The sequence below is a fragment of the Molossus molossus genome, unplaced genomic scaffold (assembly GCF_014108415.1).
Source record: "Molossus molossus isolate mMolMol1 unplaced genomic scaffold, mMolMol1.p scaffold_m16_p_11, whole genome shotgun sequence".
NCBI classification, from domain to species: Eukaryota; Metazoa; Chordata; class Mammalia; order Chiroptera; family Molossidae; genus Molossus; species Molossus molossus.
This window is the reverse complement of record NW_023425346.1, coordinates 105,176,155-105,202,606: the sequence shown is the minus strand read 5'-3', so window position 1 is coordinate 105,202,606 and position 26,452 is coordinate 105,176,155. Positions and strand designations below refer to the sequence as shown.

Sequence of the window (26,452 nt, the reverse complement as noted above, 5' to 3'; positions counted from 1 at the left end):
ACAGGAGCGTGGGCGTGTGCATGTGTGCGTGGGTGTGTGCACGCGTGTGTGTGGGGAGGGGCGTGTATGTGGGAGTGTGTGTGTGTGCCTGTGTGAGAGGGGCGTGCATGTGGGAGTGTGTGGGGGGGAGGGGCATGTATGTGTGTGTGTGTGTGTGTGTGTGTGTGTGTTCCACAGCTCTGTGCTGGGGTGGGCTTGGGCACAGAGTAGCAGACGGCTCTGGCAAAGTCCTGTGCCCTCTCTGGGGCCCACTCTGTCCCTGCACAGTGAACGCTGCATGAGCACCGTGTGTGTGGGCTCTGCCGGCTCTGTCGTGGGCACTGGCCCTCAGTCATCAGGGCCCGGAGGGGGGGAGCTGTGGGTGCAGACAGGAGGGCTGGCTGGACAGCTCGGTCCGACAGTCCGTCTGCGACAGGGGCCCGGAGAGGGGGAGCTGTGGGTGCAGACAGGAGGGCTGGCTGGACAGCTCGGTCCGACAGTCCGTCTGCGACAGGGGCCCGGAGAGGGGGAGCTGTGGGTGCAGACAGGAGGGCTGGCTGGACAGCTCGGTCCGACAGTCCGTCTGCGACAGGGGCCCGGAGGGGGGGGAGCCTCTGCAGGGCTCTGTGCCCTGCATCCCGGCCCGGGCAGGGAGGGCAGAGGCCAGCAGGTGTGTGGACAGCTGCCCAGAGGAGCCCAGGGAGCTGCAGGGGTGGAGAGCGCATTTGCCCAGCCTGAGTCAATGTTGGGGGGCTGGGGACTCGGCATGGACCAGGCTCGGGGGCTGGGACCCCAGGCAGGGCTCTTTCCCTCACCAGGCCCAGGACCTCCTGAGGCCCGTCCAGTCCTGCCCCCTGCACACTGGAGGGTGTGAGCGGACAGCCAGGCGTTGTAGCAGGGTCACATCCGGGTCCTCACCGAGCGCACCCCGCCCAGGGCCCCAGGTCCAGTCCACAGGCTCCAGGAGGAGCTTGCAGAGGGCGGGGCCTGCTGTCAGCAGCAGGACAACCCCCTGCAGACGGGAGGAGAGGGCCCCTCGGCAGCCGAAGGGCCAGAGCACTGCGGGTGGAGGCAGGGACCTGCCAGGGTGCGTCCACCCAGCAGTCCTCTGGGCCTGGTTCGTCCTGCAGGCGCCCACGCCGTCTGTCTCCGGGAGGACCCTCGCTGACCTTGACTTTCCAGCCTGCCCCTGAGCCACATGGCAAGTGCTGTCCCTCTGATTTAAAATGCCCACCCTTTCCTTTTTAGAGAGGTGTCACACATGGGGTGGGGGACCCTGACTCAGCAAATGGAGGTGCCACCCGGAGAGCAGAGTGTAGAGAGAGGCATGAGAACGGCAGGGCCGTCTGCTCCAGGGCCGGGCTCCTGCTGGGGGGAGGTGCCGGGCTCCTGATCCCTGAGAAGGCAGGTGGGGATCCCCGGGGCCACTCCCCGGAGGCGAGGTCCCTGCTGTCCGTCCAGGGGGACCCCACCTGCCTTCTCAGTGGGGCGGCCTTCACCCTCCTCTTCCACCATGGACAGCACTTGAGCACCACAGGCCCTGGGCTGGCAGGGGTGGCCCCCGGACACATAAACGGTGGGGGCCTGTCCCTGCCAGCATGGCCTTTGGAGAGCCCAGCCCAGAGAGGGAGATTTGCAGAGACGGGCAGAGGGACAAGCCGCCCATGCTACTCACCGCTGTTCCCCATCACGGTGGCCCGCGCTGCAGTGTCCCGAGGGGTGACTCAGCTGGGAGCCAGCTCACCCCTTTTATAGGCCTCGGAGGAAGCCACCGACCCCCAGACACTGCCCTGGCCCCCCCGTCCCCGCCTCCCTTACAGGGCGACATCAGAGTCTTTGTCTATCTTCTCTCTTCCGCTTTTTTAAAACGCTCATCAGAGACGTGATTTGTCCCCTCCTGGGTTATATAATTTCATTTGGGCCGAGTGGTTTTAAAACACATTAGCCTCCTTTACGCTGGCCTGGGGGACACTGCAGAGTCAGGTGCTGCATGCGAGCCACTGCCTCCCGCACAGAAGGTGACTGACTGGCTGCTCCCCACCCGCCTCTAGTCTCCGCGGAAGTCACCGCCCGGCCAGCGTGCTCGGTGGCTGAGCCTCCACCCTGCACCACGAGGTCGCTGGTTCGGCTCAGCAATTAGAGTGTCGCCCCTTAGTCCGAAGAGTAATCGGTTCGATTCCCAGTCAAGGGCACGTACCTGGGTTGCAGGTTCTATCCCTGGCCCTGGTCGGGGTCATTTGGGAGGCAACCAATCAACGTGTCTCTCTCTCTCTCTCTCCCCCCCTCCCACTCTATCTGAAAATCAATGGAAAAATATCCTCAGGTGAGGATTAACAAAGAAACAAAAAAACAACAAAAAAGGAAACGTGTGTTGATTTCACTGTGAGAGCAGCTTAGACGCGTGGGCGGAGTTTAACGCGCAGAACCGAAGGGAGAGCACCAGGTCAGAGACCCGGTCACCCCCATTCCTCCCGGGGCCCCCCCTTCTCCAGGTCGGTTCATCGGGTTTATGTTTTGAATCTCGTGTTTTCCATCGAACAGTCATGTCCTCGAGGTGTACATTGATGCATTAGAAACAACGGACCGTAGTCTCCCGATAACTTGGACCCAAGGACCTAACTGCGGGTGTCTGGATAATTCGATGGTGTCCGAGGTCACGGGCACGGTTGAGCGCAGTGTCAGGGAGCCCAGCCTGGGGGGAGAGACCCCTCGGTGGCCCTCAGCTGTGCAGGGTTGTGACAGGACACGTGTTGCTTGGTCAGACTTCCAGGAAGTTGTCCAGTGCAGCCCCTCCCCCCGGGGGCATTGCTGCCCACTCCTGGGGGTGAGCTGCTGTGGTCGTGGGCTCCCTGCGGGTCTGGAGCCCCGGGCACTGGTGAGGGACCAGTGACAGGAGCGTGGTGGCAGAGGCGGGCGTGGGGCTCTGCCAATGGCTGCAGGTGAGGTCACGGGGGCGGGTCCCCTCCGAGCTCCTCGGGGGGCTCAGTGCTAGTGGTGGCCAAGTGCTCACGGGTTTCCATCCTCCGGAGGGGTGATCTTGTCTTGGAGGCGGCCTTCTGGGTGGTCCCCACAGATGTGTGTGCAGTCAGGGTCCCCTGGGGTGATGGAAATGTGAGACTGTGGGAGCTGGAGGCAGCTACCTGGGCATCACCATGGGAGCATGTGTGTGCACATGTATGTGTGTGTATACGTGTGCCTGTGTGCACACGTGACAGCAGTGTGCCTGTGTGTACAAGTGTGCACCTACATGTGTGCCTGTGTGTGTGTGCAACTACACACGTGCCTGTGTGTGCATGTGTACTGTGTGTATGTGTGTGCATGCACGTGCACCTATGTGTGTAGGGGGACAGTGAGCACCCCTTTCAGTGAAATAGCTTTGTCAGAGTGGAACTGGTGTCCTGCCACTTTGGGGGTTCCTGTCCTGGGGGGAGAGACCCCTCGGTGGCCCCTCCAAGGGGTGGCTGCAGACAGTGAGGGACAGGGACATTAAAGGCAGCAGATGAGAAAAAAATCCTGAATAAAAATTTGTTTCTTCCACAACCTTTTATTCCCTCTTTCCCCTCTGCCACCTCCCCCACCCCCTGAAATAAAATACGAAAGACACAGTCCAGCAAGGCATTACAAACCGAGTCATCTCGACAAGTACAGTTACCCCGGCTTGTCCCGTGGGTGGGGACCTGTTCCTGCCTGAGAGTCACGGAGGGGACTGAAGAAAGACCAGAGTCCGGGGCAGTTTGGGGACCAGAGAACAGGCCTGGGGCTGCGGGGTGGGGGCACTGGTGGTCGGGGAGGGGCTCCGTGGATGGAGACGTGAGTGTTCCCTGGTGACGGGTGGACTGGGGAGGGGCTCCGTGGATGGAGACGTGAGTGTTCTCCGGTGATGGGTGGACCGGGGAGGGGCTCCGTGGATGGAGACGTGAGTGTTCTCCGGTGACGGGTGGACTGGGGAGGGGGCTCCGTGGATGGAGACGTGAGTGTTCCCCGGTGATGGGTGGATGGGGAGGGGTCCGTGGATGGAGAGTGAGTGTTCCCCGGTGACGGGTGGACTGGGGAGGGGGCTCCGTGGATGGAGACGTGAGTGTTCTCCGGTGACGGGTGGACTGGGGAGGGGGCTCCGTGGATGGAGACGTGAGTGTTCCCGGGACGGGGGGCCTGGGGAGGGGGCTCCGTGGATGGAGACGTGAGCGTTCCCCGGTGACGGGTGGGACTGGGGAGGGGGCTCCGTGGATGGAGACGTGAGCGTTCCCCGGTGACGGGTGGACCGGGGAGGGGGCTCCGTGGATGGAGACGTGAGTGTTCCCCAGTGATGGGTGGACTGGGGAGGGGGCTCCGTGGATGGAGACGTGAGTGTTCTCCGGTGATGGGTGGACCGGGGAGGGGCTCCGTGGATGGAGACGTGAGTGTTCTCCGGTGACGGGTGGACCGGGGAGGGGGCTCCGTGGATGGAGACGTGAGTGTTCCCCAGTGATGGGTGGACTGGGGAGGGGGCTCCGTGGATGGAGACGTGAGTGTTCCCCGGTGACGGGTGGACTGGGGAGGGGGCTCCGTGGATGGAGACGTGAGTGTTCCCCGGTGACGGGTGGACCGGGGAGGGGCTCCGTGGATGGAGACGTGAGTGTTCCCCGGTGACGGGTGGAGCCGGGGGGCGGTGGCCACACACACACACACGGCTGTTCTGGGTGTTTCCAGCTCCTCAGAAGACCTTGGCCGTGGGCTGAACGCGGCGTGAGCAGAGAGCAGGGGCCACGGGCAGGTTCGGGGCCCAGCGCTCACTGCCCCCGTTACAGGAACATGTAGGGACATGTCCGGGCAGCCAGACTGTCTCTTTGACTTGGGAGCTCACACTGAGTTTTATTTACCTTGTGGATGAGGAAGGGTGTCCATAAAAAGAACTGAACCCCCTTTCATTTCCAGGAAGCTTTTCGTCATCTGTAGCTTTGCACTGGGGCGACCCTCTCACCAGCCCCCACTCTGAGCAGCGGCCCCAGGTCCACCTTCCCGCCAGCCCGCCCGGTCTGCGCTGACTCACGGGACCCCTGGGAGGCTGCCCTGCTCTGGGGGTGCCCTCGACGCCGAGACCCCCGTGGTGGTCGTGACCCGCGGGCTCAGTGGGGGTGCCTAGCCAGTGGTCCGTGCAGCCCTGGGCGCGGCTTGTCCTCAGGTCAGAAGTCGAGTCGCCAAAGGCCCTTGGGCATCCCTCTGTCTTCCTCTCCCGGGTACACCTGACCTGGACCAAAGCCCCTTCGTGAGAGCCAAGTTAAAGCCGACCCAAGTCACTTCCCAAAGTATCTGATCAGAGCAGCCGCTCCCAGGGACACTGCCTCGCACGAAGGGCTCCGCGGCCCCTCTGCGGAACGGGCTTGCATTTCATCTGAGGCTTAGTGAGCCAGTGAGCCTTCGAAGCCCCAGCCGGGCTCGAGGAGGGAGACGTGGTTTCTGTTTCTATGCTCAAAGGCAGCTCTGGAGGGTCCCTGCGGGGTCTTCTTAAAACCGGATGAGCCACCGACACCCAGAAGTCATCCTAAATCCTGACCCTAAGTCTTGGCCTGTCCGAGACGGAGGATTTAGGGCTCATCTATGGAACTGATGGCAAGTGGCCCGCAGGCACCGCCCATCGGTCTCGGCCCTCCGGGACCCAGGCTGCCACCTGTCCACGCTCCACCACCTCTCCCTGCAGGTCTTCTGCGTCTGCCTCTGGGCACTGATCAAATGCCAACCACACCACGTGCACCCCTGACCACAGGGCAACGTCTCCTAGCCTGTGACCCACAGATGAACCTGCAGAGTAGGTATGTGTTGGGCGGGAGGTGGGGCTCTGTTCCTCTTATCCAGCTGATCGTGAGTTCAGTTACGTGTCTTGATGTCCAGTTTCCTTCTGCAGTCACCACCACACAGAACACACGCACCTGCCCACGCTCCCGTGCGTGGCCAAGGGTACACAGAGGGCTGGTGCGGAACCGTCCTACCTTCCCACTCCATTATGAGCAGCCCCAGGAAGGCAGCAGGGAATGGGGTGGAAGGTCACCCTGCATCGGTCTTCTGTGTGTCCTTCAGAAAGTGTCAGCACTGTCCTGAAGGGACGACGTGGCGCCAGTGTCTCACGGGCAGAGCAGGTGGGCAGGTGGCCTGGGAAGCTGGCCATGAGTGCGGGTGAGCAGCTGCAGGTCTGGGGACGACGGCCATTTCACAGGACAGTGTTTATTCCTGGCTCTCCACTGGGCCATGCAGAGTGGAGAGTCAGGGCAGATGAGGGGACACGATGGCCATGGGGGAGGGGAAGTAAGGTAAGGCCACTCTGTTGCTCTGTCCTGTTCTGATGGACCTCTCCCCGCTTAGGGCCGGTGGATCATCACAGGTTTCTGCAAAGCACAAACACACATGCACAATAAGCAGCACAGATGGGTATGCACACAGATGTGCACAGTAAGTGTGCACAGAGGGGTATGTACACAGACACACACATAAAGTGTGCATAGAGGGGTATGTACACAGACACACACATAAGTGTGTACAGAGGGGTATGTACACAGATGCACACATAAGTGTGTACAGAGGGGTATGTACACAGACGCACACATAAGTGTGCATAGAGGGGTATGTGCACAGAGGGGTATGTACACAGATGCACACATAAGTGTGTACAGATGGATATGCACACAGATGTGCACAGTAAGTGTGCACAGAGGGGTATGTACACAGACACACACATAAAGTGTGCATAGAGGGGTATGTACACAGACACACACATAAGTGTGTACAGAGGGGTATGTGCACAGACACACACATAAGTGTGTACAGAGGGGTATGTACACAGACGCACACATAAGTGTGCATAGAGGGGTATGTGCACAGAGGGGTATGTACACAGATGCACACATAAGTGTGCACAGAGGGGTATGTACACAGACACACACATAAGTGTGTACAGAGGGGTATGTACACAGACACACACATAAAGTGTGCATAGAGGGGTATGTACACAGACACACACATAAGTGTGTACAGAGGGGTATGTGCACAGACACACACATAAGTGTGTACAGAGGGGTATGTACACAGACACACACATAAGTGTGCATAGAAGGGTATGTGCACAGAGGGGTATGTACACAGACACACACATAAGTGTGCACAGAGGGGTATGTACACAGACACACACATAAGTGTGTACAGAGGGGTATGTACACAGATGCACATATACATGGGTGTACTCAGAGGACCATACACACAGGTAGGCATGAACTTAGACATATGGGTGTGTATATAGAAACATGTGGACATGTGCACAGACATACACAGATTATGAGTGTACATGCACACAGGAGTGTACACACCCACACAGAAGGCATTAGTCAACCCCTTGGGGTTTTACTCAACCCTCCCTGTCTCTGTTTCCCCAGCTATGAATTTGGTGGATGGCACCAGCCCCCATCAAAGGGGTTGTGGATACTAAGTATTTGCCCATTTAAGGCCCTGAAACAGGGGAGGTGCATTCTCATTTGAAAGCATTGTGTCCCTCAAGTCCCACTGACAATTCCGTATCCGCTGTCTTCAGTCCTCGTGGGGATGTCGTGCTCCGGTCATCATCCAGATGGCCTCTTTCCTGGCGAAGGGAGGCCGTGCAGGGCGTCTCGGCCCTGATCGCTCCCCATACACACGTCGCCTTGTTTGGGGTGAAGCGCGCGTGCCCAGCCTTCCTGTCGCCCACACAGGCTCACCCACAGCCATGGGGGCCGAGCCCCTGCCTGTGCGCGTCTCTGTGACTTTGATCTGGGCTCAGGCAGCGGAGTCCGCAGGAAGGAGCAAGCGCTGGCCGGTCTCCCTGGCAGCCAGGCCTCTGCCAGGCGCTCGGAGCAGCTGGGGGCCCGGGTCGCCGCGGGCAGGTGCTGGTGGGACGTGGCCGGAGAGCGGTGGGACCGGAGGTGCTTGGACCTGGTCACAGCCACTGGACACCAGGTCATGACTGTTCCTGGGATGTGGTCATGCCCTTGTGGCCCCGGGGGTCAGCTGTTTCAAGTTGTCGCAGGGCTGAGTTTGCGAAGGTGCTGGGCTGGCTTCGGAGGGGGCGCCGTGTGAGGAAAGCTTATGCTGCCGGAAGCTCTGGGCCCCAAAAGGCCTTCAGGGGGCACTTCGTGGGGACAGAGGCCACCACCCTGCTGGACAAGCCCGCGGATCCCTGGGGCGTGGCAGGACCTTGGGAAGATGGTTCTGGAGAGAGCCTCGCCCACGGAAGCCTGGGGAAGCCTGTCTCAGGGGCTGTCTCCTTCCCCGAGCGCCCTCACTGTCCCACGGACTGTCCCCTTCCCAAGCTGACACCCACCACTGACTATCTGGTAACTTTCAGACATGTGCCCTATTTTTGTTTAAATAGTTCGCCAATTTTACTGTACATGTTACTTTACCCCAATTTTCTTTATTCCAACAACTTGATATCAGTGAGCAGTCTGATGGGCCCCAGAGTTCCGAAGATGCCCCGGGGGCCGGGATGGACTTACCGCAAAGCTGGGGTGGGCGTTCCCCGCCCTGCCGTTGGGGTTTCTCTGTGTCAGGGACCCTCGGTACAGTGACTTCCGATCGAAGGACTCGTCGTCTGTGCCTTTGGGGGAGACACGGGGTGCGTATCCATCACACACTCACCCAAACGGGTGCCTTCGCCGCCCGAGAAACCAAGTAGTGACAACTGGCGGTCCCCACCGAGAAGTTTCCTCAGTTCTAAGCAGTTTCGGCCAAACTGTCACATTGTAGCAGCTGTGCCAGTGAAAGGTCAGTCCCACCTCCCCCTGCGCAGGCGTGTAAAGCCTGCCTCCCAGGGCCCAGAAATGCATGCACCAGGGGGTGGGGTCCCCCCTCTTCCCTCTACTTCTGTGGGTGACACAGCCTGAGGGGTCCTGGACTCTGGCCCTCAGGAGGGTGTCCCCTCAGGCTGTGGTGGTGAAATCAGGCACACCGACTGTCCTGCAGGTGCTGGGCATCATGCTGTGTCCCATGGGGTACGTGGGAATTCAGAGCCCCGCGTCCACGTCCCAGAGGTCCCCTGGCCCGTGGGGAGGGGGAGCAGGCGACTCTTACCTTGACTTTCAGGGGAGTTACCGAGCTTCCCCCTCAGAAGGTAGGGTGCAGCCATCACCTGGAAGGAAGGAGCCGTCCCTGGGCTTCGCGCGACTGTGATCCTTAGATACGGGACCTAATTTTGGACTTACTCTTCCCGAGTCTAATTAACGGGGTGCACTGCCTCCCGCTCCTGGGCTCTACCAGGACTGCTAACAGTATGGAGATGCACCTTATCAATCAGCTAAGCACCGAGTTCCAGAACGGACACAATGCTTAGTTTGGGGAGCTGCTGACTTCGGGTGGCGTGGGCTGCGAGGGGTCCTCCCATGTCTGCCTTGGCTCAGTGCGTCTCCGAGGCCGCCGGCCTGTGGGGCTTGCCCCGTCCTCCCCCAGCCCGGGGGCCTGCCATGCTGTGGGGGAGGGGTGTCCACCGTGCACCCCGTGGGGGTGGGAGGGAATCACACACCTTGACCCCATCCGGAGGGCCTGCCGGCGGATCCTCGGGACTCGGGCTGAATTTCCCAGCGAGTCGGGGGTGAAGGATCTGATGGGAAGAAGCCTGTACGATGACTGCCCTGGTGACCTCCAGCCCCGGGGCCAGGGAGACGCAGGACAGACGGTCTCTGTCACACTCGCTCAGGAGCACGGGAAGGCCCTGCCAGACACACCCTTGGAGCTCCGGGCCTGGGGCGGCCGGTTCCGCCGTTCAAAACACTGGACCCCAGGACAGCCAATGGTTTCTGAGTGTCGTGGCCACCACAACGGCCACGGTTCCACGGGCAGGTGGCTTGTCGTTTGTGTGAAATCGGTGTTACCTGGGCGCCCTGTTTTCCCTGGCGACCCGTCTGGGACTCTCCCAGGGTCCTCTTTGTCCTCGGCCGGGTCCCCTCACCAGTGTGTTGTCTGAACGTCCCACCGTGACGCAGGAGAGGAGGGTGTGCGGGGACACTCCCCGCCCACCCGCCCCAGCCTCGCCCACGCCAGGGCAGTTAGTAAGGTACCAACACGAGCTGTTTCTTTGTCCTTTAAAGTGGTGCCCGTGGTATGTTTCAAACCCTCATAGGAGGTCAGGCCCCCATAAAAGACTTTCTCCAGTTGGAAAAACAAGTAATAAATGAAAAAGAGCACCCACAGGGCACAGTCCATGGATGGCTGGCCTCGGGGGCCCATGCTCCTGGCCAGGGGTCCCAGGGTGCTGCCCACTCACCGGGAGCTTAGACCTCCTCCGGGGCTTCCCTGAGGTCCTCACCGTGAGCCCTGCCGCCCGCAAGGCTGCGATCCTGGCCTCGATGTCCGAAACCTAGGGGACAGCAGACGCAGGCGGACACCGCTTAGACGTCCCACCGCGGGTCTGTCCTGGAAAAGCAGCTGCCCCGACTCACCATGTTGTCCTGTCTCCCTTTAAGATTGGGGTCACACCCAGATGTGCTTCCTGGGGTCCCATTTCATGCAGGTGCCATGGTTGTTGGGGAGGGGCTGGGCCGCCCCCAGGCAGAAGCAGAGGGCTTAGGACATTTTTGCAGGGTGTCAGGACAGCTGGTTCCCAGCAAGGATGGAGGGGACAGTGACTGGGAGGGGGCACCGAGGCGCTAAGGGACAGGGCTGTTCTTTATGGGCACAGTTTCCAATCACCCCCCCCTCCTCCCCGGCACATTTCCCTTGCCCACCCCTCTCACTGCCCCCTGGGCCCCTCCTCCCAGGAGACAGAAGCCCCGCCCTCACCCTGTTCTGGTCCCTTTGACGATTCCCAACATCTTTGCTGTGGCCCCCGGGGCCCTCTGCTCGCACCCTCACCCTGCTCCCATCACCGGGCTTCACTGTTGGTTCCTGAGACACCACGTCTGACACCCCAGGGCCCTTGCACGTGTGCTGCCCGCCTCATCTAAGCAGCACCCCACTTCCTGTGCGCACAGCGCTCCCCCCTCTGAGACGACCCCCTTGGCCGTGGGTCTGTGGTCTCTGTCCTCCCACGGAAAGTGTAAGCTCTGCGAAGGCGGGCCCGGGTCTAAGATGCTCAGCCGTGTCCTTCATGCCCAACACAACGCTGCCACTTCTGGGGCTCTGAACACTGTTCGCCGAGCAAGGGGAAGACGTGAACAGAAGTCCTCAGGCCGGCTTCCCAGTGTGCACAGCTCCAGGGACCGAGGACACGGCTGAGGAGCAGGGAAGTGGGGACGGGCAGCGGTGTGACCCCCCAAAGTCTGAGGGGCAGACCCTCTCTTCTCTGTGGGCCCCCGGGGGAGGGCCGAGCAGAGCCCCGTCACTGTGACTGTCCCTGGGAGGCCTGGCTCTGTCCTCTGACCTCTGTGTACCAGCGACACCCCTACCTGCACACTAAGGCTCTGGGCCCATGCTCCTGCCCACGCTCCTTGGCCAGAGTGTGGTCCTGAGCCCTGGGCTGTCCCAAAGTCCCAGCTGCTTCTAGAGAAGCCCCTCCCCGTGGGGCGGAGCGTGGTGAGTGCCAGTGCGGGGTGCTGGGGTGCGATTCCCACAGCGACCCCCCACCTCCCGGCTCCTGTTCTGGAGACTATGGGGTCTCCTGTGAGAGCCGCTGGGACACTGTCCCTGCGGTCAGACCTTCAAGCCCACCACTGTCTATCTTGGGGGGCCACCTGCTCCCCGAGGCTGTGGGGCTACCTCGCTCTCCGCCTGCTGAACCTCGGAGGCCGTCATGGCCACTCTGTCCTCCAGCTCCGACAGCGCCTCGTCTGGGGTCCTGGTGGCCTGCACGGGGTCCCGAGGGCCCGGGGGGCTCTCTCCCCCTCTGTGAGTTTGGCCTGCAGACGTGCTCACCTGGGGAAGGAAAGCACCCAACTGACCGCTGGCAGGAGAGCCTGCAGGGTCCCCAACAGGGCCTCGTCCTCAGGCTCCCCTTTTCTCTTCAAGCCCGGAGCTGGGTGGCCGGGGGCTGGGCACAGCGTGCAGCCCTGGTCAGGGCCCTTGGTGACCTCCAGGTGGCTGCCTGCCTGGGCTGGGCTGCTGGCTTAGCTACAAATTGGTGACCCCTAGCCCCACGTCTGCCTGTGTCCTGCCGAGACTGCTGGGGCGACCTTACCTCTGGGGTCGCCCCGGGGAGGTCCTCCAAGCAGGTGTTCCCCTCTAGCCCAGCCCCTTCCTCCTCGGACGAGGCACCCTGGTCGCTGATGTTGCTGGTCATCTCCTCCAGCTTCCTCTTCAGGGTCTCCTCCTCCGTGTCAGCGTCCACGGGCTCCCCGGTGCCCGGACCCTGGAATGAGCACGGGAGTGGGTCTGCACTCAGTGGGTCACCTCTGCGAATGGCTCCTGCTGGAGCCTCGGTCTCCATCCACTCTGGGGTCAGCCCCCTGGCACGGCTCTGTAGGAGGGCCCATCCTGGGCATCCTCATGGCACAGGGCCATCTAAGACCCACCCTTTATTCATTTCTACATTTATTTTTATCCTCACCCGAGGACATTGTTTTTTTCCATTTTTTGTTCAGACAGAGTGGGAGGGAGAGAGAGGAAGAAAGAGAGAGAGAGAGAGAAACATCGATGTGAAAGGGACACATCCAGTGGCTGCCACCCGCACGATCCCAACCAGGGCCGGGGACAAACTGCAACCGAGGTACGTGCCCTTAGCGGAAATCGAACCCAGGTCTCTCCAGACCGCAGGCCGACGCTCTAACCGCTGAGCCAAACCGGCCAGGGCCCTTTATTTATTTATACATTTATTTTAAAGTGTAGTTTATATACAATGTTATATTCATTTTATGTGTTCAGCATAGTGATGTAACACTTATATACCTTGCAAAGTCATCGCCGCGATCAGGCTGGTCCCCACCTGTCACCGCACGTAGTAGGATGTCACTGACTCTGCTCCCTATGTTGTACATCCCGTGAGCTACTTTATACCTGGGAGCTTGTCCCTCTTCATCTCCCCCTTGTCTGCCCAGCCCCTCACACCCCCCCTGTGGCAACCACTTGTCTGTTCTCTGAGTTTGTTTCTGTTTTGCTTTGCTCCTTTGTTCTGTTTGTTTAGATTTCACATCTAAGTGAAATCATGTGGTATTTGTCTTTCTCTGTATAACTTATTTAAAAAATATTTTTATTGATGTTTAGAGAGGAAAGGAGAGGGAGAGAGAGAAACATCAATGTGAGAGCAGAACATTGATCGGCTGCCTCCTGTGTGTTCCCTACCGGGGACCGAGCCCACAACCCAGGCATGTGCCCTGTCTGGGAATCGAACCGGCGACCTTTGGGTGCCTGGGACAATGCCCAACCAACTGAGCCACACCGGCCAGGACTCTCCATGCGACGTATTTCACTGAGCATAGCAGCCTCTACGTCTGTGCATGCCATTATAAATGACAAAATTTTGTTCTTTTCTACGGCTGAGTAGTATTCCATTGTGCAAATGCACCTCTTGGTATCTAGTCGTCCACTGATGGGCACCGAGGAGGCTTCCATCGCTCAGCTACCGTCAACAACGCTACAGGGAACAGGGGTGCCTATGTCTGCACTAACTATTTTCTTCGTTTGCGCCTTGTTGGCAAACCTCCTCTAACAAGGGTCTCAGGCCCTGTCGGCAGGGGGTCAGCAGACATCCCACCGCTGATATAGAGGACACCGCAGAGGACAGAAACAGTGGCCGGACACAACCCAGCACCCGCCACTCAGGAAGCGCCAAGTTCCCAAGCTGTGGGTTGGAAGCTAAGGTCACCGCCCGGGCTGTGACCTGGGTGGGTGACCGTGGCATCATCATCTCAGACCCTCACGCCGAGGGCTCTGGAACACCGAGCAGAAGCTGGGAGTGCACACGGGGACACGGAGAAGACGAATTCACCAGGACAAGGGAGCTGGGCCGAGCGTCCCCGGGCAGCCGCTGTCCTGACCAGCACAGACAGGACGGCGCGAATCAACCACGCCAGGCGGATCAAACTAAAACTCGTTATCTGGCCAGAGCCGTGGGTCACCCGTGGGCCAGGAGACACCAGGAGCCCACGTGAAGTGACTGGACGTACAAGCTCCTTGTCCTGTGAGTCACCAGCCTGTTGAGTCACCAGAGCTATTAGCTCCCAGACGGGGACAGGAGAAAATCGATGCCTGCTCGGTCTCCTCCGAGCGCTGTGCCCCAGCCTTCCTGCCATTATCTTCCCGCAGTCACCTGCTCTCCGAAGCGGGAAATGGCCTTCAGGTGGCAAGACGCTTCCGCGCCGCTCGGTGGGTAATTAGTGTGACCTCCCGAGCGCCGGCGCTCTGAGCAGACGGATCTGCCCCAAGAAGAAGAGTGAGCTGAGAAGTGTCACCACCAGGGTTTCGCTCTGGAGCGGCAGCTGGTGACTGAGCCCACCCACCCCGGTCGCACTCAGAGTCTGAAGAGACAGCGATCAATACCCCCGGGGGGAGAGCCCGGCAGACGGCTGTCTCCCCAGAACTCCGGGCGCCTGGCTGCTACGCTCTTTCAGGCCTGGGCAGGAAGAGCCCGCCCTCGCCAGGGCCCGACAGTGGCGCTGTGAAATGTCCCTTCCAGAGGGACAAAGAAAGAAAAACGTCCCTGGGTGAGAACTAGGCCCAGTCTGCCCTGGGGCTGGAGGTGGGCAGAAACGGGCGAGGCACTGAGCCCTGGAGAGGCAGCAGGCACCGGGCTGGGGCTCAGGGTGGCGTCCCGCCCAGTGTGAGGAAGGACTGCGCCCACAGGACAGATGTGACACAACCCTGGCTCTCTGTCTGATATGGAGAGCCCCTGGTGCCACCAGACGCCCCACGGAACCCCTGCTTCCCAGCGGTCAGGAGCCCGGCCCGAAGCTGGCTGGGTCTTCTTCCTCTGCCCAAAGTAGCATCGCCCTGTGTGAGCCCAGCTGTCCGGGTCCCCGCGGTGCTAGACCCGCATGGATATCAATCTCTGTGTGAATGAGTGTTTTCAACTCGCGTGCAACAAACCGAAATTGTAACATTGGACAAGCACGACGCGGACGTAGACCAAGTGTGAACGTGTACAGCTGTGAGTTGGCACGGCTGCATTCGGGGGTGGACGCCGCCCGGTTCCCAATGTAAAGATGCACGGGCCTCGTTCCAGGTGAGACGTTAGTCAAAGGAAACAGAGTTGATAGAAATAGATGAGGAGAAGAACCCCAGAGCTAAGATACCAGCATGAGACGGAGAATAATCGAAGGAGGCATGAAGGACAATTAGTGTCAGCTGGGATCTGTATTTTACTGAGTGGTAGTTACTAAAGTTGCACAATTAGAAACTTACTGAAAAGGGATAATTTAATTCTAGTCTTCATCTCATTGTCTTCTGACTGGGGGGCTGGGAGCTCCTCTGTCCCACCGTGGTCCTGCCCCGAGGGAAGGTCTCTGTCCCACCGTGGTCCTGCCCCGAGGGAAGGTCTCTGTCCCACTGTGGTCCTGCCCCGAGGGAAGGTCTCTGTCCCACCGTGGTCCTGCCACGAGGGAAGGTCTCTGTCCCACTGTGGTCCTGCCACGAGGGAAGGTCTCTGTCCCACTGTGGTCCTGCCCCGAGGGAAGGTCTCTGTCCCACTGTGGTCCTGCCACAGGGAAGGTCTCTTCCCACTGTGGTCCTGCCACGAGGGAAGGTCTCTTCCCACTGTGGTCCTGCCACAGGGAAGATCTCTGTCCCACTGTGGTCCTGCCCCGAGGGAAGGTCTCTGTCCCACTGTGGTCCTGCCCCGAGGGAAGGTCTCTGTCCCACTGTGGTCCTGCCCCGAGGGAAGGTCTCTGTCCCACTGTGGTCCTGCCCCGAGGGAAGGTCTCTGTCCCACTGTGGTCCTGCCCCGAGGGAAGGTCTCTGTCCCACTGTGGTCCTGCCATGAGGGAAGGTCTCTGTCCCACTGTGGTCCTGCCACGAGGGAAGGTCTCTTCCCACTGTGGTCCTGCCACAGGGAAGGTCTCTTCCCACTGTGGTCCTGCCACGAGGGAAGGTCTCTGTCCCACTGTGGTCCTGCCCCGAGGGAAGGTCTCTGTCCCACTGTGGTCCTGCCACGAGGGAAGGTCTCTGTCCCACTGTGGTCCTGCCCCGAGGGAAGGTCTCTGTCCCACTGTGGTCCTGCCCCGAGGGAAGGTCTCTGTCCCACTGTGGTCCTGCCCCGAGGGAAGGTCTCTGTCCCACTGTGGTCCTGCCACGAGGGAAGGTCTCTGTCCCACTGTGGTCCTAAGTCACATTTTCTTTTTTTTTTTTCTTTAAAAAAAATTTTTTTTTTTAATCCTCACCCAAGGACATTTTTCCATCTTTTGTACAGATAGAGTGGGAGGGAAAGAGAGGAAGAGAGAGAGAGAGAGAGAGAAACATCGACGTGAAGGGACACATCGAGTGGCTGCCACCCTCATGACCAACCAGGGCCGGGGACAAACTGCAACCGAAGTATGTGCCCTTAGCGGGAACCGAATCCGGGTCTCTCCGGACCGCAGGCCGACGCTCTAACCGCTGAGCCAAACTGGCCAGGGCTGAAACTTTCTAAGTCACATTTTCTTAAAACCCACATAAAGTCTGCTAAAGGTACAAAATAACAAGTCTTTCCTCTTGTGAAAGACAGAAAATTTGACAGTTATAAAATGTATATTTTCATCAGAAGGAATGGAATTCTGAGACTTGCTACAATGTGAGTGAACCTCGAAAACATGCTCAGTGGAGGAAGCCAGGCACCCAAGGTTGTCTTTGTGTGAGATCCGTGAATCCGCAGAGACCAAGGGCAGGTGGGGGTTGCGGGGCGGGGGCGGGGCGGGCCTGGGAGGGCCTGGAGGGCCCCCGAGGGGATGGTTTGGAAGGACAGGTGGTGAGTGTGCCCACTGTGAACATACTAAGTGTGACTGCAATGCTCGCTTTAAAGTGGTTCCTTTGACATGTGACTTTCACTTTGACGCACAAACACGTACTTTGGTAACATTGCTCGTCTCTGTGAAGTCGGCTTGTGTGATGTTACAGCTTTAAAATATGGGAAGCTGTGATTTCCCTGACATGACCTGGTGTCAGAGTGAAAAGGCTGCACCCAAAGAAGCTACGGAGGAGCCCTCCCCTGCCCTGGTACCTGGCTGTCGGACGAGGCCCGGCCTCCCCGACGGGAGAGGTGGGGGGCCACCCTGTAGGCTTGCGCGCTGTCCTCATCGGAGGTGTCTGTGTCGGCCAGGTCCGGGGACGGGAGCTGCCTGCTCCCCACAGTGCTCGGCCCTGTGGAGGGACAGTTGTCAGATTATTTGGGGAGAAAGAATGAAAGCCAATGGACATGTTTTTTCAATGAAAAAATGGGAGATCAAAGAAAATGAAGACATGATTATAGTCTTGATGTGATGGGGCCGAGACCCTCCCACTAAAACACACGAGGATCTTCGGGAAACAGAGGGGCCTGGCACCCCCACAGGCCGCGGTGGCCAAGCCGATGTCCTGGAATCTCACTACACGGCGTGGAGTGTGCAGAGGTGGGTCCCCGGTTTCCACGAGTGGAGGTGCCTCTGGGAAGTCTTCCCACACCGGTCACCGTGGGCTGTTTTCGGGCCAGAACAGTGACGGGCAGACTTGGGGAGCATGAGTCACCTGCAGTGTGGCCTGAAATGCGTATTCCTGGGCCCCAGCAGGGAACGCTCACCATCCCCACGTCCTCACCGAGACGCATGACCCACACAGCCACCCCGGAGCTGGGGGACGAGGAGCCTCCAGGGCAGACCCTCCAGTGCTTCAGAGAGAAAGTCACGCGTGCACAGCTACTTCCGCGCGTGCCCTGCAGCGGCCGCACGATTGGGCCACAACTTGTGAGCTTGGGAGGCGGCCCGAGTGCCTGGTTTGAGCATGGGGCCCTGTGCTGAGGACACAGCTGAGCCGGGACACCTGGACACCTGGACACCTGGACACAGGCAGATCCGCAATGCGTGTTGTTTCCAGTGGGTGAGTTTGGGTTACTTGGTTACTAGCGATCAGTAACTGCACAGCCTCTCACTCACTGTCCCGGGGGAGGGGATGGATGCGGCACTGCTGACCCTTCTGCAGGGGGACTGAGCTCACTATCCCGGGGGAGGGGATGGATGCGGCACTGCTGACCCTTCTGCAGGGGGACTGAGCTCACTATCCCGGGGGAGGGGATGGATGCGGCACTGCTGACCCTTCCGCAGGGGGACTGAGCTCACTGTCCCGGGGGAGGGGATGGATGCGGCACTGCTGACCCTTCTGCAGGGGGACTGAGCTCACTATCCCGGGGGAGGGGATGGATGCGGCACTGCTGACCCTTCCGCAGGGGGACTGAGCTCACTGTCCCGGGGGAGGGGTGAATGCGGCACTGCTGACCCTTTCGCAGGGGGACTGAGCTCACTGTCCCGGGGGAGGGGTGAATGTGGCACTGCTGACCCTTCTGCAGGGGGACTGAGCTCACTGTCCGGGGGGAGGGGATGGATGCGGCACTGCTGACCCTCTCGCAGGGGGACTGAGCTCACTGTCCGGGGGAGGGGATGGATGCGGCACTGCTGACCCTTTCGCAGGGAGACTGAGGCCCGGGTGCGGCGGCGTAGCGGAATGGCACGATGACACCGCCAGCACGCTGTCCCTGACCACCTCACTGAGACACGCTCCCACTTCAGGATGGGCCTGCCCGGCCGGTGTGGCTCAGCAGTTAGAGCGTCGGCCCGCGGACCACAGCGTCTCGGGTTCAATTCCGGTCCAGGGCACGTACCTCGGTGGCGGTTCGTCCCCGGGCCCTGATTGGGGTCGTGCGGGAGGCAACCAATCGATGTGTCTCTTTCACATCGATGTTTCTCTCTCTCTCCCTCCCACTCTATCTGAAGATAAATGGAAAAAAAAATATCCTCAGGTGAGGATTAAAAAAAAGAAGAAGAGGGGGTGAGCGTGCGCCTCAGAACCGATGAGGCAGGTAGCCGTCCGCGGAGCTGGCTTGGGTCAGAACTGCAGGTCCCCAAGAGCCATTTCTCAGCATGACGCAGTCTCTCCAGCTCCCTTCTCCTTGTCCCACCCCCACCGGCCCCGCCCCCACAGCGTGGGTGATTAGGGACCGCGGGCTGGGGGTGGGGGTGACGGTGTCAAGTCCGCCCGCTCGGTCGCTCAGTCGCTCAGTCAGTGTAGAGTCATTTACTCATTACCAGGGCAGGTAACACCCGCCTCGCCTCCCGGTGCCTCCAGGTCCTACTGGGCCTGTGATCATGAGATTACGGCCCCTGGAACATAATGAAAAGGGAGGACGGAAAGCAAACCGACGTGTCTTAACCACATTTCGCAGCCGCACCCGGGGGAGGCTGCGCCGCCTGCCTGTGTGATCTCATTTGCTCCCATGTCCCGGCCTGACTCCGGCTGAGTGCGCCCCAAAGGCGAGAGAAGAGATGGCACTTGGGGACTCATTAGGGAGCACACTGCCTGACAACCAACGCCCCCGAGCCAGTCGGGGTCCTCGGTACCTGCAGACCTCTCGACGCACAGCCGGGAGCCCACTGGGGACCAGGCCCCATCTGTCCCCGGGGGCCCATGGTCCTCGGCTTCAGAGACGCCCTGTCCCCGTCAGGATGGCCAGTCCGGTGGCCATCGACCTGTCATGTCAGGACGACAGCATGTTCCCGTCCTGCAGCACCGTCCTCTCGGAAGGCGGCCTGGCCGGGCGGCCAGCGCTGGTCGCTGAGCATCGCGAGGGCGCTCGCAGCCCTGGGAGCAGGTGGCCCTGGCTCGGCAGGACTGCCCACCACCAGTCACGTGGGAGGAAGGGGCTGCTGCGCCTCAGCCAGTGTGTCTGCCCACACGGTGTGGCCGGGGTTCGCAGGGCCCAGATGAGAGGCCGCGGCCAAGGGCACCTACCAGGAGCGGCAGCGAGCCCCGAGGCAGCTGTGCAGGACTCTCCCGGCAGGCAGAGCTCAGCGAGGGCGTCCTGTCCGGCAGGGAAGAGGCTGTCTGTCTGCTCTTCCCGACGGGGGGGCCACCCAGAGGCCCCGGCTTCCGCTTCCTGCAGGGCCACCGCCTCCTGGGGGGTCGCCTCCATCACGCTGGGCTCCCCTGTGAGGGCCTGAGACAGGGGCCGTCAGCCCAGGCGGTTCAGACTCGGGGACAGCTCCTCGGCATTGGGTCTCTCGTCCACATTCTGAGGGTTCCAGGTGTCACCTGGCTGACAGCATCGGACACCTGCCCCCCGCCTGACAACGCAGTGCCCTTCGGTTTCAGAAAGGAGCTTTTATTGCCTATTCTGCACCCCATCTCCAGGAAGAAGGTTGGGTCCCAAACCCTGGACCACACGTCACACAAGGAGATAGAAACTTCCGACAGCGCTGGGCTTAACCCCCGGAGACCAAAGCCCCGAGGAAGTAGGGGGACGGTTTTGGGGGGAGGGGCATACTGTTCTGTATACATTTCACTAATCCCTAAAAGCCAGAGAGGCAAGAGTGGGTGGGGTGGGGTGCCCCTCCACCCTTCCGCGGGCCTGAGGAGGGTTGTTCCATGGGGCCATCGTCCCCAAGGAGAGGAGGTGCTGAGGACTTCGGGAAGCCACCTGCCCCTGCCCCTTCTCAGCTCAGCGGATCCAGGGTTGGGGGCAGGAAGGAAGCTGCCCCCGGCCCTGGAGGCCATGGGAAGGGACACTGAACACCCCGAAACCGTGGCCCAGAGGCCTCTTGGGCGCTGGCTCCTGGCCTGTTGGCACATCCTTGGGAGTCTGCAGAAGGGCCTGGGCAGACCCAGCCTGCCCCAGCTCTGGCCAGATCCCACCTGAGCCCAGGGGACCCCCGGAGTTCAGGGCTCCTGTGAAGTTGGGTGTCACTCTGGGGCTTGTGGCCAAGCTGCCCTTTGCCGCCTGTGCCCTGTGGGTGACGGGCACAGCCGCTAGTCCTGAAGGTAATCTGAGGTGGGGATCACCCCCTTTCCTGATGACTGAGGATGGAGCCTCCCGGAGGGTCCCCAGACCCAGGTCACGAAGCGGAGGAGCAGAGTGACCACATGTCTGGCTCCTGGACAGCCCTGGCGGATGCCACAGTGCCGGTGTGGTCATCAGCGGCGGCCTCGTCCACCAGGGGACTGTCCTGCACTGGCCAACAGGCGCGCCCTGCTGCAGCGGAGGTCCAGACACGCCGGCCAGTCTGACCCCCGGGCCTGCCCTCCCGAGTCACAGGGTTCTGCCTTATTTCTAGGACAAGCACCCACCCTGAACACCCGGGCCCCTAACTCAAGTGCCCTGCACCCCACACGTCCATGCCGCCCGCTCGGCCTCTCTGGAGGCTCTAGTCCTCGGAGAAGGTGCAGTTTCTGGACCCTGTCCCCAGCCCGTGGCTCAGGTTCTCCCGGAAGGGTGGGGCAGACACCGAGCCCACTGACCTGCACGCTGCCCGGGGACCCTGGGCCTGAGGCCAGGGGCAGGGGGTGACCGTAAGACCCCGTGGAGCCATCGGAGTCGGCCTCGAAGTCCAAGCTGTGGATGGGCAGGAGGCGCTTCTTCTTGGCGGGCACAGGCTGGGCAAGAAGAGAATCGGGGTTGGGGGACAGGGAGGACCAGACGCCCCTCGCCCCCGGGGCGGCGGGGTGGGTGCTGGACAGACGAGATGAGCTCCAGCTCAGAGGTCTGCCCACCGCACCCCGCAGGGTCTGCACGCCCAGCGCCCTTACGTAGTGAGCAGAAGCCGCTGGTGGGCCCCTGGCTGCTCACAGGTGCCAAGGACACAGGCCTGGTCGCTGCAGCCTTGGGGGGCAGGCAGGCTTCTGGGTGCTGCCCGTCCTTGCCCTTGGGGCTTTAGGCAAAGTGGGGCACCAGCTGGGGAAGCGGGGGGGGGGCTCCTGCATTTTAGATGCCAGAGCAGAGGTCAGCTCCAAGCCCACGGTGGCTCCCATCCTTCAGGCCCACACTGGGGGGCGTCCCGGCAGCGTCCTGAGTGGCACTTTGTCGTAACAGACGCACAGATCCCCGGGGAGCAGCTGGGCGGACCTGCCGGCCTTGAGTCTCCGCTCTCCCCGTGGCTCGGTCCACACTCATTGTCACCCTCCCCCCCTCCAACCTGCTCCCTTCCTTCCTCCTGCCCAGAAATCCTTTACTTTGCTTGTCTTTGTCACCAAAAATAAGTTTAAAAATCAGTGAAAACAGAAACAAACACCAATAAAAACAAGGCTCATGGTTGGCCCTGGAAAAAACAAAAAAGCTCACAGAGGAGACCCCAAGGCGCCTGCCTCCCTGAAAGATGCAAAGGCCATCTTAGGGGTCCCCAGTGTGCCCTCTGGGCCCGTCTGCCTTAGGGGTCCCCAGTGTGCCCTCTGGGCCCGTCTGCCTTAGGAGTCCCCAGTGTGCCCTCTGGAACTGTCTGCCTTAGGGGTCCCCAGTGTACCCTCTGGAACTGTCTGACTTAGGGGTCCCCAGTGTGCTCTCTGGAACTGTCTGACTTAGGAGGTCACCAGTGTGCCTCTAGGCCCTGCCTGCCCTCCTGACTGTGACCCAGAGGCTGTGGCCGGATGGGCCGGGCCGGTCTGGGGTCTGCAGCTTTCTCTGCAGCCTCTGTCCACCCCACAGCCTGCTTGGGGTTCCTCACGGTGACCATATGCTGAGAGCCCTCTCCTATTTGGGGCCTAGTGACCTCAGAGGTTGGCCGGCGTGGCAAAGGGGGCGGAGTCTTAGTGCTCACACAGGCACTGAGAGTGTCAGGAAGTCAGAACACAAGGCTGCAGCTGAGGAGTGGGGGGCGGGGTGGCCGGGGAACACTTACTTTGCTGCCAAGGGGACGAGCCTGGGCCACCATGTCCAGCTCTCCGTCCGTATCTGTCTGCTCACTGTCACTGCTTCTGTCTCCAGGGCTTGGCTCAGGCCCACCTGCAGCAGACACCTGCATGACTCCATCCAGGGAGACAGACTGGAGTGAGCCCTTTCTCCACCCACCCACCCACCATCTATCCTTTCATTTTCTCAACCTCCCACCCACCCATCCATTACCCATCAATCCACCATCCACCCATCCATCTATCCACCATCCATCCATCCACCATCCATCCATCCATCTATCCACCATTCATCTATCTATCTATCTATCTATCTATCTATCTATCTATCTATCTATCTATCCATCCACCATCCATGCACAATCCATCCACCATCCACCCATCCATCCACCCATCCATCTATCCACCATCCATCCATCCACCATCCATCCATCCATCCATCTATCCACCATTCATCTATCTATCTATCTATCTATCTATCTATCTATCTATCTATCCATCCACCATCCATGCACAATCCATCCACCATTCACCCATCCATCCACCCATCCATCTATCCACCATCTATCCATCCATCCATCCATCCATCTATCCATCCATCCATTTACCATCCATCCACCATCCACCCATCCATTTATCCATCTATCCACCATCCATCCACCATCCATCCATTCTCCATCCATTCACCATCTGTCCATCCATCCATCCATCTATCCATCCATCCACCATCCACCCATCCATTTATCCATCTATCCACCATTCATCCACCATCCATCCATCCATCCATCCATCCACCATCCATCCATTCTCCATCCATCCACCATCCATCCATCCACCATCCATCCATCCATCCATCCATCCATCCATCGATCCATCCATCCATTCTCCATTCACCATCTGTCCATCCATCCATCCATCCATCTATCCATCCATCCATTTACCATCCATCCACCATCCACCCATCCATTTATCCATCCATCCACCATCCATCCATCCACCATCCATCCATCCACCATCCATCCATCCACCCATCCATCTATCCACCATCCATCTATCCACCATCCACCATCCACCATCCATCCACCATCCATCCATCCATCAGTTCATTTCATTCATCATCCATCCACTCAACATTCATCGCAAAACATCCAGGTGAGGCCCTATGCTGGCCTTACACAGACCTATTCGAGCATCAGGTGAAACTGGTCCTATCCACAGCAGAAACCTAGTGCTCTGCACCAACTTATCAGTGGTCACACCTGCAGGGATTCACTCTGCAGTCACCGACCCCTTTGTAGACACTGAGACGTTGGCATGGTGGGGGCGATGGGGGCCTAGAACTCAGTCTTATTTCCCAAACAACCTGCTTCTCCCACAGCCTCATTTCACCTGCGTGTCAGCAGGCCCAGCCTCAGGCTCAGCCTAGAGGGAGGTGAGGTCCAGCCTGGGGTGCTCTGCTCTCCTTCCTCTGCCCCCAGACATGAGCACCAGGCAGCCGGTACCCCTCCTGGACAGTGACAGTGTTGAGGAGACACATTGAACAGCCAGACAGAGGGCATTGAGACATGACTCTATCTGCATCGGGGGGATGTGGACATGGGCTTCCAGGGGCCGGGGCTGTGTGTGGCCGGTCAGGGTGGTGTCCCTGCCCCCTGAGTGGATAGGAACTCTCCATGACCCTTCCGTGATCAGCCCTTACCTTCCATCTCCCTCTATACCCAGGACAAGGGCTTGAGCAATATCAGCCCAACTTGATAGTGAGTCATGGTTAAAAAACTCAAAGGAGTCCCCTTGTTCCTTCCTGACACAGAACACAGAGTTCTTGGAAGGGGTGGAAATGAAGATACAAGCATTTGAGCAAAAAGGACTTACTATGGATGCTGGGTGAGCTATGCGCTCTGTCAGACAAACCTACAACCACAGAAAAGGTGATGAGAAGCAAGACACCCTTCGGGGAGCCGGGAGCTCAAGGACTGGAGGGAGGGGGCTCCTCCCCACCCGCGGCCACCCACACTGTCTCCGTCCTATGGAAAAGTGCACCCACCCCTCTGAAGGCTGCTCTGCAGACCCTGCGTGCCCCCACCAGCTACACGTGGTATCTGTCAGGTCCTGGCTGGGACGGCCATCGTTTGTGTGTTTGATGCTTTTTTAGCTGCACCCCTTCCCCAGCCTCTGTGCTCCCCGCTGCGCCCTTTCTCAGTGGACTGTGTTCATGGGCACCTGCAGGGAGAACCCAGCAGAACCCGGGGGGATGGCACTCTGTGGACCTGAGACATGCCTTCCTGGGGCTTGGAGCCTGCGGCTGGGAGCGGAGTTCCCGCTGTCCCACAGCGCCACCTGCTGGCTCTCAGTGGTGACAGTTCAGAAGGTTCCCTGTAGAGTTGCCTGCCTGAGCTCTGGACCCTGTGATGTTTAACATCACCCAGGTCCCGGCAATGAGCCCTCCCAGGGCGAGGCCAGGTCCTCGGGGCTCTGATATGGCCTGTGGGTTCCTGCCTTGAGCAGCCCATGTTGGGTTATTTCAGATGCCGGGTAGTGTGGCTGTTCCCGTGCTACCTGAGTCCCCACCCCCACCCCCAGCCCCTCTGCTGCAGGGAGCCCCTCGCCGGAGCTGGCTGAGCGGGCCCAGGAGGCAGGATTCCACGGGCTCCAGCCCAAGACAAAGGTGTCAGCCTCCACGAAGCAGCCTGGGGGAGAGGGGAAAGAGCCCCAGGAATAGGATGAGGGTCGCTCCCCGTGTCGCCGGCACTCCTGGTCATGTCTCTGCCTCAGTGTGGTGGTCACAAGGCCACATTTACTCTTTAAAATGTCCTGGTCTGGATGGTTTATCAACGTGTCACCCCCCCCCGCCCACTCTGCTGCCTAGGGAGGAAGGACCTGGGCACACGGGGCGTGAACCTGGTCCTGGTTATTCCATTAGCCACCGAGTGTGAGAACCTTGCTAAGAGCTCCGGACAAACGCCATTTCTGAGAGTGGAGGGGAGTCTGCACCTCGTGACTGCGGCAGCCACGGGGACTGGCAGACAGGCGGCGCTCTCAGCCCCCCACAAAGGAACCTGCTTGGTCCTGAAACAGGAAGACACGCCTGGGAACAAAAGGCGCCCCCCGAGCCCCACCCTCCGCGCCGCCCGCATCTCACCTCGGCCGGGCAGCCGCCCGAAGAGGGACCGGATCACTTTGGCACTCCCGAAGCGCTTGAAGCGGGCTCTCACGTGCCCGTAGTACCACTCCAGGGAGCCCATCCTCACCACTCTGCAGAGAGACGGGGCTCAGGCCGCGGCACTGCCAGGGCAGCGCACAGGTGCGCCCGGCACCAGGCACACGGGCCGCCCTTCCTCAGCCAGCCCCGCCGCAGGGACGGGCCAGCCCCAAGGCAGCAGGGCGCCCCGCCCTCCAGGCCCTGGCTCACCTGGCCAGGTGGCAGGGGAGGCAGAGCCAGCCCTCCTCCTCGGGGTGGACGTGGCTGCAGCCTTGGCAGATGAAGAGGCTGCAGTCCAGGCACTGCCGCTTGGGGGCTGCCCAGAGCCGGTAGGGCTGCAGGCAGTGGGCGCAGTGGGTGGGGTTCAGGTGGGCCGCGTCGCAGACCAGCTCCCTCTGGGAGCTCTCCTTCTTCATCTTGCCCTTCAGGCCCCTAGGGAAACGCAGAAACCAGGAACACGCTGGGCATCTCGTTTCTGCAGCTTTAAATGTGGGAGCGCACACCCCGAACCCTCTCACACACCCGCTCGCTGGGCTCAGGCGTGCAATTTGGGAGGTTGAGATGGAAGCACTTTCTCTT

The 26,452-nt window shown here is 60.3% G+C and overlaps 1 protein-coding gene across 1 annotated transcript in view; it reads right to left on the bottom strand.

The window, feature by feature from the left end:
• Positions 1-4,666: 4,666 nt before the first annotated feature.
• The window catches only part of MLPH (melanophilin), a 40,203-nt gene continuing 18,417 nt past the window's right edge, over positions 4,667-26,452 (bottom strand). Inside the window, exons 3-16 of the mRNA XM_036254340.1 lie at positions 26,084-26,305; positions 25,814-25,926; positions 24,547-24,585; positions 22,665-22,768; positions 21,292-21,426; positions 19,789-19,993; positions 17,033-17,172; positions 12,086-12,256; positions 11,668-11,823; positions 10,238-10,330; positions 9,497-9,574; positions 9,049-9,106; positions 8,475-8,575; positions 4,667-6,338 (exon numbers count right to left, since the gene is read on the bottom strand). Of these exons, the coding sequence (XP_036110233.1) occupies positions 6,312-6,338; positions 8,475-8,575; positions 9,049-9,106; positions 9,497-9,574; positions 10,238-10,330; positions 11,668-11,823; positions 12,086-12,256; positions 17,033-17,172; positions 19,789-19,993; positions 21,292-21,426; positions 22,665-22,768; positions 24,547-24,585; positions 25,814-25,926; positions 26,084-26,305 (1,642 nt within the window). The 3' untranslated portion in view covers positions 4,667-6,311. The remainder of the gene's footprint in view (positions 6,339-8,474; positions 8,576-9,048; positions 9,107-9,496; positions 9,575-10,237; positions 10,331-11,667; positions 11,824-12,085; positions 12,257-17,032; positions 17,173-19,788; positions 19,994-21,291; positions 21,427-22,664; positions 22,769-24,546; positions 24,586-25,813; positions 25,927-26,083; positions 26,306-26,452) is intronic.